General features: G+C 37.1%; 1 protein-coding gene across 1 annotated transcript in view; it reads right to left on the reverse strand.

Annotated features, from left to right (window-relative positions):
* LOC106980577 (NXPE family member 2) overlaps positions 1-22,437 on the reverse strand; it is a 51,218-nt gene that overhangs the window by 11,633 nt on the left and 17,148 nt on the right. Inside the window, 4 exon segments of the mRNA XM_053202552.1 lie at positions 4,469-4,530; positions 10,143-10,326; positions 10,329-10,441; positions 10,443-10,762. Coding sequence (XP_053058527.1) covers positions 4,469-4,530; positions 10,143-10,326; positions 10,329-10,441; positions 10,443-10,762 — 679 coding nt within the window.

Raw genomic sequence — 22,437 nt, forward strand, 5'->3', positions numbered from 1 at the left:
TTTTTTTTGCTTCTATTTGCATGGAATATCTTTTTCCAGCCCTTACACTTTCAGGCTATATATGTCTTTAAATCAAAAGGGAATCTCAAGTAGGCAGCATGTAGATGGGTCAAGTTTGTTACTTTAATCACTCAGACACACTATGTCTTTTGATGAGAGCATTTAGACCACTTATATTGACAATAATTATTGGTAAGTATATATATTGCCATTTTGTTATGGTTTTTGTTGTTTTTGTAGTTCTGTTGATTTCTTCTTCCCTTGTCTCTTCTGTTTTGATGGCTTTCTTTAGTGTTATGCTTGGATTACTTTCTCATTATTTTTTTGTATCTATTAATAAGTTTTGATTTATAGTTACCATCGGATTCATATGTAACATCTTATATATATAGAATCTACATTAAGTTGATGACCCCTTAAATTTAAACACATTCTGGGGCACCTGGGTGGCTCAGTTGGATGAGCATCTGATTTTCGATTTCAGCTCGGGTCATGATTTCATGGTTCGTGGGTTCAAGCTCCATGTCAAGCTCTGTACCGACAGTACAGAGCCCACTCAGGATTCTCTCTCTGTCCCTCCTCTGCTCGTTTTCTCTCTCTCTCTCTCTCTCTCTCTCTGTCAAAATAAACAAACAAACATTAAAATTTATCAAACATATTCTAAAAGAACTACATTTTTACTGCTCCCTCCATGTTTTATATATAGGTCACTTTACATCTTTTTACTTTGTATATCTTTTGAGTAATTTTTGTAGACATAATTGATTTTATTATTTTTATGTTTTAACTTCTGTACTGGCTTTATAAGTGATTATTCTACTACATTTACTATGTTTGCTTTAACCAGTGAAATTTTTTTTCATAATTTTCTTCTAGTTAAGGTCTTTTCTTTCCATTTAAAATTTCCCCTTAACATTTCTTGAAAGGCAAATTTAGTGATGATGAACTCCTTTAACTTTTATTTGTCTGGAAATTTCTTTAGATCTCCTTCAATACTGATAGATGATCTTGTAGGCTATTGTTGCAGGTTTTTTGCTTTCAGCACTTTGAATATACCATGCAACTCCTTTCTGGCCTGCAAACTTTCCACTCAAAAATCACTTCATAGCCTTATAGAGTTTCTCTGGCCTATAACTAGTATCTTTGCTCTTACTGCTTTTAATATTCTCTATCTTTGTTTTTTGCTTTTTTTTCTTAATTTATTTTTGACAGAGGGCACAAGCATGAGTAGGGCAGGAGCAGAAAGAGAGGGGGACAGAGGATCTGAAGCAGGCTCTGCACTGACAGCAGAGAGTCCTATGTGGGGCTTGAACTCATAAACCATGAGATCGTGACCTGAGCTGAAGGTAGATGGTTAACTGACTCAGCCACCCAGGATTCTTGCTTTTAAAATTGTTATGTGTTTAAATTGGTATGGACCTCCATGGGTTCATCTAATTTGGGCTCATCTGTCCAGAACCTGGATATCTGTTCCCTTCCTCCCAGATTAGGGAAGTTTTCAGCTATTTCTTTAAGTGATCTTCCCCCTTCCCTTTTGCTCACTCTCTCTTGCTCCTCCAGAGATCTCTGTACTGTGAATGTTATTATGCTTAATGATGTCACAGGGTCCCTTAATGTATTCTCATTTTTTATTCTTTTTTTCTTTTCAGCATGGTTGCTTTCCACTACCCTTTCTTCGATATCATTTATCCATTCTTCTGCATCCTCTAATTTTCTATTGATTCCCTCTGGTGTATTTTTTATTTCAGTTACGTGTTCTTCAGCTCTGACAGGTTATTTTTTATATTTTCTATCTCTTTGTTGAAGTTTTTACTGAGTTTATCAACTCTATTGTCAAGTAAAGTGAGTATTTTTATGACCATTAATTTGAACTCTTTAACAGCCATATTGCTTATCTTTGTTTCATTTACCTGTTTTTCTGTGTTTTTTTTTTCTTCATTTGGATCATAGTCCTCGGTTTCTTCATTTTGTTTATCTTTGTATTTGTTTCTATATATTGGGTAGGTCAGGTATGTCTACTGGTCTTAAAAGTAGTGGCCTTGTGTAGAAGGATTCCTGTGGTGCTCTGTAGCATAATCCCCTTTGGTCACCACAGCTAGGCCCTCCATGGGTCTCCCCTATGTAGGCTATATATGCCATCTTGTTATGGCTCACCCACAATTGCTATAAGGATGCTGGGTGGGTTAAGCTGGTGCTCAGCCCTACTTGCTGTAATTGCCCTCTTTGCTGCTTGTAGGAGCCCTGGGCAGCCAAGTTTGCTCCTTGTGCTGGTAAGAGGCTCAGCCCAGACCCACTGGTGGGTAGGACTGGACCTCAGACTATCTGTTCACCATTAGCCCCTGTGACATCTGTGGGTACATCAAAGGGCAGGGCTTGCTCCCTGCAAAGCCAGGTGAGAGGCCCAGCTGCAAGCACTGGAGGGTGCTGGTGTGTGGGGTTAGTTTGCCACCTCCACAGGGCAGAATGGCCTGCCCAATAGATGTGACAGGGTGCTTTAGAGGGGTACCTGCTGGGGCAAGTGGGTTGGGTGAGGCAGGTCTACAGGGAAATGCTGGGGTGGGGCATGCAGTGCCAGCAAGGTGAATGGAGAGTATTAAAACTGGCTCCAGATGGGTGCCTGGATGGCTCAGTTGGTTAAGCATCTGACTTCGGCTCAGGTTGTGATCTCAGGTTGTGAGTTTGAGCCCCACACCGGGCTCTTTGCTGACACCTCAGAGCCTGGAGCCTGCTACAGGATTCTGTGTCTTCCTCTCTGTCTGCCCCTCCCCTGCTTGTGCACTGTCTCTCTCTCTCAAAAAAAAAAATTAAAAAAATATTTTTTGAATAAAAAAAAGAACTGGGTCCAGAAAGCATTTGGCTATCTAGGCTTGGGGAGGGTAAGAAAAATGGCACCCACAAGCACTTTCATTCTTCTAGAAAGCTCCTGCAGACACTTGCCTCCCCCAGAGCACATCCTAAAATTAGTCAATAAATCTCCTTCACATATACTCCATACACTTTTCAAATTGCTGCTCCTGTACTATGTCTCAGGCTGAGTTATTTAGTGGCTAGCTCTTGAAGGGATGGGACTCAGTTTCCTTTTGCCCACTGGCTCTCCTGGAGTTAATCCTGCTGATTTTCAAAACCAGCTACTATGGGGACTGGTCTTCTCAGTGCAGGTCCCCGGGACCGGGGATGTCTGCCATGGAGTCTGATTCTCTTGTTCCTCCATACATGTTATGTCCCTCCCATTTGTGGTCAGTTATACTATACCAGGGGTTTGGTTTCCAGCTGTACCCCTCCTACCCTTTTTGATGTGGCCTTCTCTCTACAACTAGCTATGGAAGATATGTTCTGCCGGACTTCAGATTGTTTTTGGAGTTAGTTGCAATATGTATAGTTGTTGCCTCATAGTGTCCATGGGATGAGGTGAGCTCAGGATTTTCCTAATCCACTGTCTTCTCTCTTTCAAGATGGAGGTCATTTATATATTTTGCCGCTTAAACAATATACCTTCTTTGTCATCTCCCTACATTGTTGGGATTTGTGGTATATGTTTAGACAATTAAATTTATGTATATTGAATTATATCAGATTTATAAATGGCTCTAAAAATAACAATCTGGCATTATCCTCTAAGGAACCACATAATTGTATTAAAAATTATGGTCCAGGAAATAGGGAAACCACAGAGGTGTTAAAAGGCCTCCAGTTGGTTCAAGTCTAACAACTTTTTTTGGTGTAATAGTTGGTATGAATGATGGTTGCCATGGCAGAGATAAGGGATCTGTCTTTTCCATAGACTGAGCTTTCAGTGGGTTCATGATTTATTTATATGTTCTCCACAAGGTTTAGCAAAGTACTTTGCCTACACTAGGCCCTCCATAAACATTTACTGAATATATGAAAAATGGGCAGTGTGCAAATGCATACAGCATTGATTGTTATAACGGAAGTCATTTGCTTTTCTGAAATTCACTTAAATTCCGGTATAGCAAAACCATCGCTTTTATGAGTGAGATGGCTGTGTATTGACCACTGAATTTCCTGTGATAAAATGAAAATATCCACAGAAATTGCTAGTTCATAGAACTTTAATTAAGATGGTTTGGCTGAAACAGATAGGAGAAACCACCAAAGAAATTATCTAACTCTGTAGCTTATCTGAGACATTTTCACATTACCTAATTATTGGATTTTTAAGAAATCTTAAGTTTAAATAAAAATAACATGTACATTTTGAGAGCAGGCAGCTGAAATTAAGAGTTGGTTAGACATTTAGATCTGACTTAGTATTAAAATTGATTTAAATTGATATGAAAATAATTTCTAAGAATAATAAAGTCCCCCCTGTAAAACCCAAGATGATTGATACTCTTTGTCCGAGGAAATGAAAGTTTGAAATAGTTAATGTCTAAGAAATTTCTCAAAGTAAGTCATTTAAATGGATAAATTGTGAACACGGCAAGCAATAGCACAATAGACTTACTATTATGTGGTAAGACTTCAATGTAGGTAAAGTTCTTTATCATTTCAACCCCCATGTTTGATCTTCAAAAAATTGGGAAAATAAATTAGCCAGATATCTGCCCAGATATTAAAGTAAAAAATGAATCACTAGCTGAGAGAGATTGAGCCACTCTTCACTATCTACAAATGCTTTATTTTCCTTTACTTTGATATATTTAAAATATTCTGAGAAAGTAAATGGGTTAGGATTCTGGAAAATCATTCTCCTGGTAAGGGAAGGGATCCAAAGGTCCAGAAAGAGGGCGATGTGGAATTCATAAAACATATATCTTTGGTTTTATCTTCTAAATGATTCTCTACTGCAAGCCAGCCTTTGCATCTTTACCACCTGTGGTAATTCAGGCCTTCATCAACATTTTCCTATGGCAGTACTTCTCAAACTTGAGTGTACATCAGGATTATCTGGAGAGCTTATTATAACTCCGACTACTGAACTGTATCTCCAGGGCTTCTGATTCAATAGTTCCGGGGCACTTGAAGAGATACCTACACCCCATATTCATAGCCTCATTAATTCACAGTAGCCACGATATGGAAAGAACCTAAGTGTCCATTGATGGATGAATGAATACAGATGTAGTCTAAATATACAATGCAATATCATTCAGACTTAAAAAAGAAAAATAGATTGCCATTTGCAATAACATGGATAAACCTGGAGGACATGCTAAGTAAAATAAGTCAGATACAGAAAGATAAATTTCACTTGTATATGAAATCTAAACAAGTCAAATTCATAGAAACAGTAGAATGGTAGTTTTCAGAGTTTGGGGGTGGGAGAAATGGGGAGATGTTGGTTAAGGGGTATAAACTTTCAGTTATAAGATGACTAAGGTCTGGGGATCTAATGTACAGCATGATAACTATAGTTAATGTAGGTTTAAAATTGGCTGTGAAAGCAGATCTTAAGTGACCTTACACAACACACACACACACGAGCACCTGTCAGTAGAGCATGCATCTCCTGGTCTCAAGATTATAAGTCCCACATTGAGTGCCGAGATTACTTAAAAATACAAAATAAAACACACACAAAAATGCAAACTATGTGAGGTGATGGATATGTTATTCAACTTGATTATGGTAACTATTCTACAAGGTATATGTGTATTTCTGCTCCTTTGGTTTATCCCAACTAAAACATCCTCTGTGCTGCCTGTTTTCCCCTAGACAAAATACTTCCATGACTTTCCATCATCAACCTACAGGATAAGAACCAAGCTCCTTGACTGGCTTAGAACCTTCTATGAAAGTCCATTTGTCCAGCCTCCTATTCATGCACTTTTGACCTTCACAAGATCCTCTGAGGTTATTTTCTGTACTTTGTCATCTCCTTGAGAGTAGCATTTGGGTCAGTCTTATTCATTATAATGTTTTAGTGGCCTAGCACAGTGAACTTCACCTCGAGGTATATAGGTCTTACAAAATAAGTTGGTGAGTATATCTGGTTAACTGAATTCATTCCATCAACATAGTATCCATCTTGGGAAAGGAAGGACTTCAGGGGCCAGGTCCACAGAGACCTCCAGGAAGGACAAAGGAAGTATTTTCCAAAATTGAAAAAGATTGGCTGAATTTTGGGGTCAAATGAGAATAATCCCTCATCACGGGCATCATAGAGTTGCAGAAGTGAGGGGTCAGGGCATTTGGACAGTAACAGCTGTCGGGAGTGGTGGAGTCATGGGAGACAGTGTTATATATAGCCTCTTGACTTTCGCATAAAGTAGATTGGGATACAGGTTCTGATTGCATCTTGCTAGGTGTAACTTTGGCCAAGCTATTTAATATATTTGGGCTGAAATTTCCACATATGTTAAATAAGTATAATAGTCACTCCAGATTATTTTTACTGAGGATCCTGTCAGACCTATCTTTGGCACAAGGTTAAAATTTGTCTCGTTGCAGAACCTGGATTTCTGAAATTTGAAATATTTATTCTCCCACATCTATTTAAGGTAAAGTTGAAGTTGTCAAGAGACAACCTTGTGAATTGGATTACCAAAGCCAAATTTTGGGACATTAAAAATAGGATTAAAAGGGGGCACCTGGTTGGCTCAGTTGGTTAGACATCTAACTTGGGCTCAGGTCATGATCTCACGGTTAGTGAGTACGAGCCCGATGTCAGGCTCTGTCTCTCTGCCCCTCCCCTGCTTGTGTGCGCTTGCTCTCTCAAAAATAAACATTTATAAATATATAAAAAAGTAGAATTAAAAATACAGTATGACGTTCATGTCAATGTGTCTTCGTATTAAGTGCGCATGTATGTGTATGTATATATATGTGTATATATATATACACATATACATACACACACGTGTATATATACATATGTGCACACACACATTCACACACACTCACACACACATGCATATTACGTTTCAGAAGGGAGTCTGTAACAGACCATGACAGAAACTGAAAGATTTCTCAACAACTGTGTTTCCTGTATGAAGTCTTCTCAGGTGGCAACCACTTGCTTATTTTCCCACCATGATTATCAAAAAAAATACTAAAATTAAAAATATTTTTTTAACTTGGAAGAAGTGAGTATTTGAGGAGGTAGCATCTGATTGGGTAGCTAGGGATAAGAAACATGAGGGAGAAACTGTATTTACTATGTTACAAATGAAAGAAACCAATTTAGTCCTTGGACTTGTGGGAAGAAATGATGTCCTAGCACCTGACTTGGGCCTAAGAATGCGGCTTAGAGTTTTGTATTAGAATAATCTGCAAGAGTTCTTGGATATGGAATCAACTGTGAAACTGACTATTCACCTGTGAGGAAACGTATGTCTACTTCCATGCAAGAGGAGAAAAAAAGACATTTTTTAATGAAGCTTGGAATCCAGAAGTAAATGTGTGTATTGGAAAGTGAAACAGGGTCAGGCAAATGGTCATAAATATAGTCCACTTTGGAAGCATGATTGAGCCAAAAATACATGTACGTTAGCTAGACCAGGAATTTAGGATTTCCTGAGAACAAGGAGGAAAGTGTGTAGGGAGAGCTCCCCAACACAGGCTGCGTTGAGGACCATCTCAAGAGGGAGCCGTATGTGGCCAACAGGGAAAATGGAATCAGCACAGGAAGACTCTGCCTGTAGAGTTAAAACATGGCCTTCAAAATGAAAAGGGCTCTACATCTTCATGAGGATACCTCCTTTAGGTATTAGTTAAAACAGTTTTTTGGAAAAGCCCAGCCTCTTTTGTCTGAGCCATAGGATAAAGGAATTGTTCCATATCTTTATCAGGAAAACAAAAAAGTGAAGGTGACAGAGCGGGAAAGGGACATTTTGTAGAAACCTAGGGTCAGTTGTGCCCTGCCCCCTGCCCTGGTGTCGTCATAATGTTTGAAATGGATTTGAACTTAAATTTTCAGGATACTATATTATTCCACTTGCTTTTTTGAACCCACATCACAAAACGCCTTTCTATAGCAGCAATTACCAAACTATGGAACCAAAGTCTCTTAAAATGGTATAACTGTTCCATGGTCAAATAATTTTGAACCTCTGTCTTCCATCCCCACTTGAAGGGATACTTACTAAAGTTACTGAATAAGCCAGCTGAAAATACACCTATTTAATTATTTTCCCTGATTGTATTTCACTTATTTTCCATTCAGCAGTTGAGAACCTTCCACGTGTTAGGCATCACTGGGCTAGGAGACAAAGTGGTGGCTCTTAATGGCTTCCTATCATATATAGATGGCCTCTAAGCTCTGCCTACCCATCTGACCTCCTTGCTCCATCATCCATTGCATTCTAGCCTCAGTGGTTCCCCTCACCATTTCTGAAACATTCCAGCATGTTCTTACCTCAGTTCATATACTCTCTCTTGGGAATGGTATTTCCCCCAAAATTCATCTGGCTCACTTCCTCACTTCATTCAAGGTGTTGCTCACCTGTTCTCAGGTTGGTATTCAAAACAGGTCTCACCTGCCTCTTCTAAAATAGCACTCACCATTTCATTAACAATCCTTATTCTAGTGACTTTGTTACAACTTGTTGTTTGCCGTTTTTTTACTCCACTAGAGTATAGAATTCCAAATACCCAGTGTTGCAGAATGAGTCTGGAGTTCTCTCTTGTCCAGCAAGAAAGCGGATGCAAAATTAAATGTGAGAGAGGCTAATTATGTCTGGGAGGAGATAAGAGCCCCAAGTAAAGGTCCTTGCTCAGTTTTTATTAGGATCAGAAGGCTTACAAACGTGATGGGTGTGCAGAAAGAGACAATGAAACAGTAATCATGAACTCATGTGTGTGAAAGAAAGGGGCTTTCAAAGATATGCAGTGTTAGGGGTTTGGGTCAATACAAAACAAAATCCTGGTGTGAGTATCAGGTGCTGAGTGAGTCTGTTTGTCTCAACTTGCCTAGGGGATAAGACAGAGCATGCTACCCCAGGGTCAACATGGCACCTTTCTTTTGCTAATTACCTCTGCTCCAGGCAATTTCACCAGCAGTCTATTACCTAATCTTGGATGCATTCATCCTGTGGATTCCTACTTCTATACTGGGGTGCCCTGTTTACCTAATCTTGGATTCTTTCATCCTAAACCTTGTTAACCCATTGGTGCAAACTCAGGGAATTCCTAAACTTATTCCCCACAACCCAGAGTTATGTCTGGAACATAGAAAGTCCTAACTATTTAAAAATTGAATAAATAAATGGCAAAAAAATTTATGGTTAATTTAGCAGAAGATATAAAAATATGTGTGAAATTTAACAGTATAATGAGTGTTATCATTGGGACAAAAATCAGAATGTACTGAAAGAATATGGGAATAGCACTTTACCCAAAGGTGGAAGAGTACTATTTAAACCAAGACTTGTACAATTACAGAGTTGAAGGAGCACATGGTCCGTTTGTGAAATGAACGTTTAGCTTGTCTGACAGAGCAAGGCAGCATAAGGGTGAGACAACAAGGTTTAGAGCTAGGCAAGTCCTTGTAAACATAACAGAGTATGGATTTTACCCTTAGAGCAATGGGGTCACATACAGGAATTTAAGCAAGGAAAAGTAAAAGTCATCCAGATTTTAGAAACCTTAGTTTGGATACAGTAGATTGAAGGAAACAAGACTGTGGACAAGGAAACCAGCTCTGGGGATGGGTGGAATAATCTAATTGAGGTACAATCATAGTTTCTCCACAGAGGCAACAGCAGTGGAGTGATGACTGGGTTCAGTAACTCTGTGGGAGGTACAATGCATAGAATTTGGTGATTTATTCAATGTACAGGGTGAAGTAGACCAATGATATTATTCATCCCCCCCCCTTTTTTTTTTTGACATGGAATCTAATATTCTGTAGGATTGTTGTTCTATAGAATATGTTACAGAAAATACTGGTCTCTTAAAAAGTTGGTCTCTTACCAACTCTGGAAGTATTACAAACCAATGGATAACAATCGGGATATGTAAAGTGCTTCATTGGTTATACTCCTTAAAACCACAGGTGTAGAGATGACCTGTATGGGGCCTGTGAGTATATCAGCAGCTGAACCGACTCTGATAGGATTATAACCAAATCAACATTTATTTGGTGTTAGGGAGCTTGATCAGGAAAAGTTTCTAGGCAGCGTTGGTCTGAACCTAAGCCTACCTCTTTGTATTGCCTATTGAATGTGAAGGCCTGTTACCCGTGGAAAAGACTTGGTTCTTCCTTTCTCAGCAAATATTTCCCTCGCTGGTGGTCATGTGAGTCATACCTACAGGGAATATGTGGAGGCTTCATGCAGTAGAAGGCCTCTTGGTCTTGGTAGTCCAGGTCTTTACACAGTTGAGCAGTCGAGTTCAGGTTCAGACCACACAGAGCAAAGACTAGGAGGTGCCATTGTCAAACTGGCCTGTGGAGATCATTCGGTCATAGTCTTGGTTCCTTGCCCTCCAGAGAGCAGACACCCCTTCACTGGGGTGGATGAGCAGGAGAGACAGAGACCCAGCCCTCCCTAAACAAAATGAAGCTGACAAGGTAGGTGCTGTTGTTGAAGTCTGTCACCTATTCTGAAGCGCCTACCTTCAGGGCTGGGGAGGACATCCTGGCCCTCAGGAAATCCCCACCATACATCTTCCTGTGTCCCAACTGGTCCCTTGCCTCCAGTAGGATATCTAGCTGCTTCCTCCTGCAATAGGTGTCTCGAGGTTGGAGGATGGTGGCTGTGCCATGTGCAGCCCTGGTGGTGGTGGTCATGTGGGTGAAACGTCTGGGTCAGATCAGCTGGTTTACTTTCTCCATGATTCCCTTTATTCTCAGCTCAGTCTGTTAGTCAAACTGCTGGATCCAGTGGTACTTCAAGATGTAAGGTCTTCATTAAGATGTTCCATTGGTTCAGGGCAATAGGGCTTCTCAAAGTGAACAAGAACTGAAGTATTGAGGGAAAAGGAAGGTACTATCAACAAATAATATAGTCTGCTTTCAATATAAATTATTATGGCCTGGCTTAAACACATTTCAGTTGGTATAAACACATACCAAAAATGGATTCTAACGGTTTTCAATTTTGGAATCATAAGAATCAATTTCCATGAAACGTGACTTCCTCTGTTACCAACAGATGATTTTTTGGAAGTCATTGGCTTAAAAATTAACTACATAAAATAAGTATATATCATTTTGTGATTGAATTTTAAAGTGTGCCCCTTTGCCGTATCCTCACTTATTTTTTCTTTATAAAAATCACACAGCCATGTTATAGACAATACGGAAAACAGCAAACTTTTAAAAACATGATCCTGCCTACGCTTTGCTGTTTTTATGTTATTTTTTATTTATTGTGTCCCCTTTTCCTTTTTTCTTTCATGTATGTATTTTGTTTAGTAATCACATTAAAATTAGTACTAGTACTTTTTGCAGTAATATCATAAAGTTTTTAAATTTGTTAATACTTAGTTTTGAGAGAGTGAGAGACAACATGAGTGAGGAGGGGCAGAGAGAGTGAGGGAGACACATAATCAGAAGCAGGCTTCAGGTTCTGAGCTGTCAGCACAGAGCCTGACCTGGGATTCGAACCCATGAACTATGACATCATGACCTGAGCCGAAGTCAGATGCTTAAGGAACTGAACCACACAGGCACCCCAGTATAAACATTTTAATACTGTTAATCAGTTTTCGTGATCATTTATAATCACATAATAAATGTGATCATTGTGGAGCCAATGATATTGGACAACGGGAGTATAGCTATTTTACATGACTTTTAATGATCAATACCTAGGGGTGGAAGTACCAGATTATATATTATTGAATTAAATAATCAGCCAAAGCACATATGCGTTTTTATTCTTACTGACTGTCAAACATACTCTCTAGGTAAGAGTTTACAGTGCCACCAGCAGTATGGAAGACTGTTAGGATACACGGGTGTCTCATTGGTCTTGGTAGCAAACTGTGATGAGGAAAATAACTTTTGAGGAAAACAACTTTGTTCTTCTGAGTTGCTATTCAGACATTTTACAGTAGAACCCTGCTCTATACGAGTCTGGACATTTAGATAAGGACTTGAGTTTGGGGTGCCTGCCCTAGGTTCACCTTTTACTTTTCCTGGACACCTTTTAAAATAACCACTTAGAGGGGCGGCTGGGCGGCTCAGTCGTTTAAGCATCCAACTCTTGATTTCACCTCAGGTCATGATCTCATGGATTGTGAGATGAAGTCCTGCATCGGGCTTTGTGCTGACAGCACAAAGCTGTCTCTCTCTCCTTCTCTCTCTCTTGCTATCAAAAATAAATAAACTTAAAAAAGTAAAATAACCACTTAGGCTTGAGCCCATGAAAAGTCAGTAATCTCCACCCCAACCACTTTATAAGTAATAGGTGCTTGCTACCCTGCTCTCCTATCTCCCACTTGCTGGTTACTTGATGGAGGACTCCCCTCCCCCTCAATTACCACTCTTCCCTTCTGGGACTTCTAAGTACAGATTTTCCTTGAGTTAATAATAGGATTTATATCCCAATAAGTCCATTTTAAGTTAGAAAAAAATACCATAAGCCAGGGCACCTGGGTGACTCAGTCAAACATCCAACTCTTAATTGCAGCCCAGGTCATGATTTCACTGTTGGTGAGATCAGTCTGTGAACTGGCAGTGCAGAGCTTGCTTGGGATTCTCTCTCTCCCTTTCTGTCCACCCCTTCCCCGCTCCTGCACACTTGTCTGCATGCTCTCTCAAAATAAAAAAAAATACTTTAAAAAATAATAAATACCATAACACAAAAAGGCATTTAATACATGTAACCTACAAAACATAGCTTACTTTACCCACCCCACCCTAAATGTGAACCACTTCTATTATCCTACAGTGGGGCAAAATCATCTAATCCAAAGCCTATTTTATAAGAATGTTGAATATCTCAGGTAACTTAATCGCATACTGTACTGAAAGTGAACAACAGAATGCTTGTATGTATGGAATGATTGTCAGTGTGTGGGTTGTTGACTCCCATGATCCCATGGCTGCCCGTAGGCTGTGGTTCACTCTTGCTGCAGAGGGTCTCAAGAGTGTGTTGTACTATATATTCCTAGCCTTGGGAAAAGCTTCAAGTTCAAAATCCAAAGTATGGTTTCTACTGAAGGCTTACTGCTTTTACACCATCATAAAGTCAAAGAATCATAAATCTAACCACTGTAAATTGGGAGCTCTCTGTAAGAATAAATCCTGTAACTCTACTTCCTTTGTGTGAGTATATTGAAACTGCACCTTTAATCAAAAGGACTCTGTGGATCTTATTACTCCCTCCAAAAACTTGGAATTGGGATGCTGAGGGAACTCCCTGCTGATCCAACGTGTGTGGCATGTGCCCCCTCATTCATCAGGTCATAATCTACGTGTTCTCATTTCAGTACACCATTCCAGCTTCTTAACACACAAAGCACAAAAGTTGCATATAGTGTTCCTCAACAAGAATACGAAGACAAATATTTAATAAAAAATATTTGTTTAACTGACACTGAATGTTATTGTGTTCACTTGGACAACAAAGTAACTAAAGAGAATGTCATCACCAGTTTAAATTCTGTTCATCTTGTGCTCCCTTTGGCAGCATATATACTAAAGTCTGTTCATCTCTTACGGTCCCAGGCGTCTCCTAAGCCCCATGGAGGTACGTTTAGCCATGGCCTAAAATGATACAGGTGAAGCCAAAGTTGGAAATCTACTCCTGTTTGTTAATTGGCCTGTTTTTTCCTTTATTTTTTTAAATTGCCTTTTTCTTGTTTAGCCGAAAATGTGTTTATTGTTTTTATTGAAGTAGAACACACAGTGTTTCAGGTGTACAATATAATGATTCAAAAATGCTATACATTTCTCCTTGCTTATCAAAATAAGTTCATTCTTAATCTCTTGTATCTATCTTACCTATCCTCCTATCCCCTTTCCTCCTGGAAACCACCGGTTTGTTCTCTGTGTTTAAGCATCTGGTTTTTGGTCTTTGTTTTTTAAATTCCACATAACACCTTACACCCTGTCAGAATGGCTAAAATGAAAAATACAGGAAATAACAAGTGTTGATGAAGACCTATCATGTGCTGTTAGTGGGGATGCCAATTGGTACAGCTGCTGTAGAAAACAATATGGAGGTTTCTCCAAGAAAATAAAAAAATTACCATAGGATCCAGTAATTCCATTACTAGGTATTTACCCAAACAAAATAAAAACACTACTGCAAAAAGATCTTTGTACTCCTATATTCATTGCAACATTACTTATAATAGCTAATATATAGCATCAACTCAAGTGTCCGTTGATAAATGATTGGATAAAGAAGACGTGGTACATATACACAATGGAATATTACTGAGCCATAAAAAAGAATGAGATCTTGCCATTTAAAACGGCATCGACGGACCTAGAGGGTATAATGCTAAATAAAATAAGTCAGTCAGAAAAGGACAAACACCATGTCATTGCACTCCTGTGTGGAACTTAAGAAACAAGACCTACAAATTAAATTAAACTGCTGTTTAATATTTATACAGAAAGGCTTGAAGCCTAGTTACACTATTACCTTTGTCATAATTGTTAAAGATTCTTCTGAAATAAGATATTTAATTATGCCAAAATTAAAACACCTCCTATATTATATGCTACTAATTAGATAGTTGCCGGAAAGAAAGATCCTTAGAAAATCCATCTTCTGATTGGTGAACGAATAGCTGAATGAATGATCACCAAGATTGCACTTGGATAACTGTCCTCAATTTAAGTATTTTGGTTAAATTATAAAATGCTATTAAAAACATATGCCAATATTACAGACGAAAATGGAGACTTTCTATTTTAAATGACTTTTAGTACCAGGGTATTTCAGCTAAATCATTTATTTCCTTGGCCCATTGTTTTAATTTTGATGTCAACGTTTTCAGTTTCTTAGTTGACGATTCTTATGTAACAAACATCTTAACATTCAGTCTCTGAATTTTGCAGAAAATATTTTATTAATTGTTCAACAGTTTAGAAATATTTAATATTTAGGGTTAAAGCAGTGAAGAATTCCTTTATGACCTATTTCTATTGCTTCTAAATTTAGACTGTTTTCCACACTTTTATTTCTGAATATTTAATTTTATTTTTTAAATATCTTTTGTGATTGGATTTTTTATTCTTTTGTGTACCTAGATTCAGCCAACTGGATAGAAAGTCTACTGGTTATTATGATAAAGATACTCTCTGCTCTCTTACTGACCTTTATAATAATTTTAACTTAATTATTACTAATTATGAAAGGGACCTACAATTGTTATTTTTAGCTGATATGATTATACCCTCAGGGAAGCCAATCTCATGAGAAGAACAAACATGTATACTTATTACAAAAAAGTAAGTAACTTGAAAGACACATAAGCAAAATTTCATGGGTACCTAAAAGATTGTAGCAAACTTGGCCTGGGACAGTTAAGAATGACACATGGGGGTGGAGGAATGGAAGTTATAGTTTAATGGTCATGGGAGTCTCCATGTGGAGTGATGAAAAGGATAGTGGTGATGGTTGCATAATACTGTCAATGTAATTAATGCCATTGTTTTATACACTTCAATGGTTAAAAGAGAAAACTTTTATGTTATCTATAACCATAATATTTTTGAGGTGGGGGGGGGGCAGTGGGAGAAAGAGAATCTTAAGCAGACTTCATGCCCAGAGCAGAGTATGATGCAGGGTTCAGTCTCACGACTGCAAGATCATGACTTGAGCCTAAACCAAGAGTCAGATCCTTAACTGAGCCACCCAGGGGCCTCTATAACCATAATTTTTTAATTAATAATATAATGTACCATAAACTATAGAATTATAGACTTTAAATGAGAATTATATAGTAGGTAAACAATTTATCAAAACTTTTTTTTTCCTTGAAAGAATGACTGTACAGGACTGATGCCCTTTGATTCTCAAAAGACTAGAAGGAGATGATCAGAGGGGAGGAAAAAGCCATCTTTTAGGTAGGGAAAGCTATATTTGCCATGGGATTTTTCTTTTTAAAAAATCTTAATTTCACTGTATCTGTGAACTGTGTAGCTGTAACTTCCACACTGTAAACTGTGTGTCCATAAGTCCAGAACTGTTAACCTTGCTTTAAGAACAATTTCTTGAGGCAAGAAGGCTATTAGTGTCCAAAAATGAGGGGTTAATCTAAATATTTTGAAAGGATTGGAGAAGCTCTGAGGAGCAAACTTAATAAAGACAGTCAGCTATCTTGGTTTCCTTGTATCTGACACAGACAGTCATTGATTATAACTAGGCAGTTCTGCTCCCTGATCCTTTTATAGTAATAAATATCCTCTGGGGCACCTGGTTGACTCAGTTAAATGTTGGACTCTGGATTCTGGCTCAGGTCATGATCTCATGGTTCGTGAGATGGAGCCCCACTTCTGGCTCTGTGCTGACAGAGTGGAGCCTGCCTGGGATTTTCTCTCTCTTTCTCTCCATGTCCCTCCCCCGCTCTCTCTCTCAAAAAAAATAAACATGAAAAAAATATTAGCAAATATCCTAATGTTCTTACATTAAAAAGATACAAGTAATAACCAAATTAAAGAAGAGTCTAGGCTAACAGGTGATAAGGACATTCTGGTTGGTTTTGAAGAATGGTAACTTTTTTTTTAATTGAAGGATAACATACAGTGTTAAACTGATTTCAAATGTACAATATAATTTAATAATTCTATACTCGGCGATCATCACCATAAGTGTAACCTTAATCCCTTTTATTTCACTCTTTCCCTCACCCCCATCTCCCCTCTGGCAATTACCAGTTTTTTTCTTTGTATTAAAAAGTTCATTTTTTTTGTCTCTTTTGTTTGCTCATTTGTTTCTTAAATCCCATGTACAAATGAAAGCATATGGTATGTGTCTTTGTCTAACTTATTTCATTTAGCATTATGCCCCCTAGACCCATTCATGCCATTGCAGATGGCAAGATCTCATTCCTTTCTGTGGCTGAGTAATATTCCTTTATATAATACACACATACTATTTGTATGGCATATATTTGGCATATGGCGCACACACACACACCACATCTTCTTTATCCATCTATTGATGGACATTTGGGCTGCTTCCATATCTCGACTATTGTAAATAATGCTACAATACACATAGGGATGCATATATATTTTTGCTAGTGTTTTTGAAGAATTGTAACTTATTCTTGACACACAACTTCAAAATCAGAGTGTTCATCTGATTACTAAGGGCTAACATATATTCTTGAGCTTGTTAAAATTCTTGGCTTCAGGACCCCTTTCCTAACACTGGGTCCTAAGTGATACATGAGACAAACTCTGAAGTTGAAGAGTTGGGATCTCTTCCATTAGCCAATGGTCATACCTGAAAGTTCGAAATCCAACTCAGTATTATTGAGAATGAGATTGCCAAGGACTCAGAATAGACAGCTTAAGACATCAGATATTCCAAGAAAACAGGATTTTTTTTTTCCTTCATCACAGATATAGTGATTATATGCTCCAGTAAAAACACTGAGTTTTGATTCCTGGTATCACCAATTACTACCTGTGTGATAATGCATTAGACAAGGTTCCATTTCCTCACTGTTAAAGCAGGGTTCTTTACACAGGAGACCTTGGTGTTGAAATAAAAAAATAGAATGCATCTATTTAATTCCGCATATGCCTTATAAATAGCAAATCACTGGATCATCTTCTTAAATTATTTTTCCTTTGGGCTATTTTTCTTTGTGTTAAAACATACATTAAAATTTACCATTACACCTAGTTTTTAAGTGTACAATCTAGTGGCATTACACATATTAAGCCATATGTTATCATTTTTAAGATATTTTAGCTTTTGATGATGGATATTAAAAGCATACAGAAGCAGAGAGTAGTGTAAGCAACTCTTACTCCTGCAATGTACTCATCACTCAGCTTCAGAAATGTGTTTCTGCATCCCCATAATAAATTCCACTTGATCACCATGAATGATCCTTGCAGTGCATTGTTGAAAATTAGCAGTTTGCTAATATTTTGTGAAGAATTTTTGCATCTTGTTCATCAGAGACAATAGCCTGTAGTTTTCTTTTTTTGTAGTGTTTGTCTGGCTTGGGTATCAAGGTAACGCTGGCCTTGTAGGATGTATTTAGAAGTTTTCCTTTCTCTTCTATTTTTTGGAATAGTTTGAGAAGAATGGGTATTAGCTGTTTTTTAAACATTCGGTAGAATGTATCTGTGAACTCATCTAGTCCTGGAATCGTTGTAAGTTTTTAATTATTGATTCCATTTCATTGCTAGCAATTGATTTCAGATATTTCTATTTCTTTCTGACTCCGGGAAGTTGTACGTTTTGAGGGATTTATCCGTTTCTTCTACTTTGTCCAGTTAGTTGTCCTATGGTGACCAATCCTAGCTCATTTATACTGCTATTCACCTCCCATCCTCTTCTTACTGGGTTACTTCTAAAAAATCATATTGTCTAATCTATATATACTTGAGAATGAATCATAAAAGATGAATACTCATTTATAAAGGCATAAGAATAAACTATCATTTTATCCACATACAGAATAAGTTCTTAAGTTTAATTTACAAATTGCTCTTAGCATTTAATAAGTGATTTTTTATTCGAGTTGAACAATACTGTATTTCAGGTGTATAGCATAGTAATACAACAATTCTATACATTACAAAATGCTCACCACAGTAAGTATGGTTATCATATGTCACCATACAAATTTATTACAATATTAATAACTGTGTTAACTATGGCATATGTTTCATCTTCATGACTGATTTCATAAATGAAAGTTTTTACCTCTTAATATCCTTCACCTATTTTGTCCATCCTTCACCCCCTTCCTTCTGGCAACCACCAGTTTTCTGTATTTATGTCCATTTCTGGGTTATTTTTTGTTTGTTTGTTGACTTGTTTTTTATATTCTGCATATAAGTAAAATTGTATGATATGTCTTTCTCTAACATTTTACTAAGTATAATATCTTCTAGGTCCCTCTATATTTTCATGACTGGAAAGACTTCATTCTTTTTTAACGGCTAAATATTTCACTTATAATATACCACATCTTTATTCATTAATTTGTTGATGTACACTTAAGTTGCTTCCATATCTTGAGTATTGTAAATAATGCTACATTAAACATAGGGATGCATGTATCTTCTTTAATTAGAGTTTTGGTTTTCTTTGGGTAAAACCCAGTAGTGGAATTAGTAAATCATAAAGTATTTCTATTGTTTTGAACTGTGTTTTAATTTTTAAAAAAGAGATAAATTTCATTTATACAGTGACAACACATGTAAAAGCTATCTCACATATCCCCATCCATCAAATCTAAGTTTCCTAAAATGATAATAGAAAACCCACTTTAAATATATTAATACCAGGAATCAAATTTGTCTGTAAACAGAATGCTGTTATGAGGCCGTGTTTGTTCTTGATTCTTAGTGTGAGCACCTTTTCTATTATGTAGAAAATTGTGGGCAACAGAAATCTAAGTTTTTTTCCTATTCTAGCTAATGTAAACATGATCCAAAAATTTCTTGATGCTAAAAATCTTACTAGTAGGTTTATGAGGTCACCGGAAGCTCAGACTTCTTGCTAATGATAATACTCAAAATTAAACAGACAACCCTTTCCTTGCATTATAAACAGAAATTCATGGAAGATACCATTAATTTTTTGAGAAACCTCCATACTGTTTTCCACAGTGGCTGTACCAGTTTGCATTCCCAGCAACAGCTCACAAGGGATACATTTTTTCCATATCCTCACCAACACACTACTTCATATCTTTTTTATTCTAGCCATTTTGATGAGTGCAAGGTGATATTTCATTGTGATTTTGACTTGGATTTGCCTGATAATGTGTGATGTTGAGCATCTTTTCATATGTCTGCTGGCCATCTGTGTGTCCTCTTTGAAAAAATACCTACTCAGGTCATCTGCCCATTTTTTATTTGGAGTGGGGGGGTTAGATGGAGTTGTATAATTTTGTGTATTTTGGATATTAACTCCTTACTGGATGTATCATTTAGAGATATCCTCTCCCATTCAGTTTTGTTCATAGTTTCCTTTGCTCTGTAAACCCTTTTTATTTTGTTGTAGTCCCAATAGTTTATTTTTGTTTTTCTTTCCATTGCCTGAGGAGACACAGCTAGGAAAATGTTGCTCAAGCTGATGTCAGAGATGAATGCCTATGATTTCTTCTAGGAGTTTTATGGTTTCAGGTCTCACATTTAGGTCTTTAATCCACTTTGAGTTTATTTTAGTGTATGACATGAGAGTGGTCCAGTTTCATTTCTTTAGCTTATAGCTGCCCAGTTTTCCAGTACTATTTATTGAAGAGATTGTTTTCTCCCCGTGTATATCCTTGCCTCCTTGGTTGTAGATTAATTGACCGTATAAGTGTGGGTTTATTTTTGCCTCTTTACTTTGTTCCATTGATCTGTGTGTCTATTTTGGTTTAGTACTAAGGTGTTGTGATTTTTACAGCTGTCTAGTATATCTTGAAATCTGGGATTGTGATACCTGCAGCTTCATTCTTTTTTCTCAAGATTGCTCTGGCTATTCAGGGCTTTGGTGGATCCACACAAACTTAATACTATTTCTTCTAGTTCTGTGAAAAATGCTATTGATATTTTGATAAGGATTCCATTGAAAGTGTAGATTGCTTTTGGAAGTATAGATATTTTAACAATATTTTTCCAATTCCTTAGCTTGGACTATCTTTCCACTTGTATCCTCTTTAATTTCTTTCATGAGTGAAGCTTCCATCGTTATAGCATTCAGAGTATAGGTCCTTCATCTCCTTGGTTAAATTTATTTCTAGAATTTAATTCTTTTTCATGTACTTGTAAATAGGATTATTTTCTTAATTTCTATTTCTGATGTGTTATTAGTATATAGAATTAAGACACATTTTATGAATATTTTGTATCCTGCAATTTTACTGAATTCATTTATGACTTTAATGGTTTATTTGATAGAGTCTTGAGGGTTTTGTATGTATTGTATCCTGTCGTCTGGAAATAATGACAGTTTTACTTCTGCTATACTAATTTGGATGCCTGTTACTTCTTTTCCCTGTCTGATTGCTGTGACTAGGACTTCTATTACTATGTTGAGTAAAACTGGCAGAAGTTGACATCCTTGCTGTCTTCCTAATCTTACAGGAAGAGCTCTATTTTTCACCGTTAAGTTTGATGTTAGCTGTGGGTTTGTCATTTATGGCCATTATTATGTTGAGGTATATTTTCTCTAAAACCCACGTTGTTGAGAATTTTATCATGAATAATGATGAATTTTTTCAAGTGCTTTTTCTAAATCTATTGAGATCATCAGATGATTTTTATCCTTCATTTTGTTAATGTGTTTTATCATGTTAATTGATCTGTGGATAGTGAACCACCCTTGCATCCCCAGAACAAATCCCACTTGATTGCTGTGAACGATCTTTATAGTGTATTGTTGAATGCAGTTTGCTGATACTTTGTTGAGAATTTTTGCATCCTGTTCATCAGAGATATTGGCCAGTACTTTTTTTTTTTAATAGTGTGTCTAACATAGGCATCCGGGAAATGCTGGCCTTGTAAAATGTAGTTAGAAGTTTTCCTTTCTCATTTATTTATTTTTGGAATAGTCTAAGGAATAGGTATTAACTCTTTTAAAGTTTATTTTATTTTTGAAAGAGAGAGAGACAGAGCATGAGTGGGGGAATGGCAGAGTTACACAGGGTACACTGAACTCAAAGTGGGCTCCAGGCTCCACACTGTCAGCGCAGAACTCAAGGTAGGGTTTGAATTCAGGAACTGTGAGATCATGCATGACCCAAGCCGAAGTTGGATGCTTAACCAACTGAGCCACCCAAGCAACCCCTCTTTTTTTTAAGTGTTTGGTAGAATTTATCTGTGAACTCATCTGGTCCCGGAATCACTGTGAGTTTTTAATTACTGATTCCATTTAATTACTGGTAATTGATTTCATATTTTTCTTTCTTTCTGACTCAGGTTTGGAAAATTATACATTTTGAGGAATTTATCTATTTCTTCTACTTTGTGCACTTTGTTGGCATGTGATTTTTCAAGTAGTCTCTTCTAATTCTTTGTGTATCTGTAATATCTGTTGTTACTTCTCTTTAAATTCTGATTTTATTTGGGTCCTATATTTTTTTTCCTTGATGACTCTAAAAGTTTGTCAACCTTATTTCTCTTTCCAAAGAACCCGCTCTTGGTTTCATTGATCTTTTACATTGATTTTTCAGTCTCTGTTTTGTTTTATTTTTTTAATTTACATCCAAATTAGTTAGTTTTATTTTTGTTTCCCTTTCCTTATGTTCATCTGTTTTGTCTCTTAAAGTCCTCAGATGAGTGAAGTCATCTGATTGTTGTCTTTCTCTGACTCACTAATTTCACTTAGCCTAATACCCTCTAGTTCTATCCACGTAGTTGCAAATGGCAAGATTTCATTCTTTTTGATT

The sequence above is a fragment of the Acinonyx jubatus genome, chromosome D1, assembly GCF_027475565.1.
Source record: "Acinonyx jubatus isolate Ajub_Pintada_27869175 chromosome D1, VMU_Ajub_asm_v1.0, whole genome shotgun sequence".
NCBI classification, from domain to species: domain Eukaryota; kingdom Metazoa; phylum Chordata; class Mammalia; order Carnivora; family Felidae; genus Acinonyx; species Acinonyx jubatus.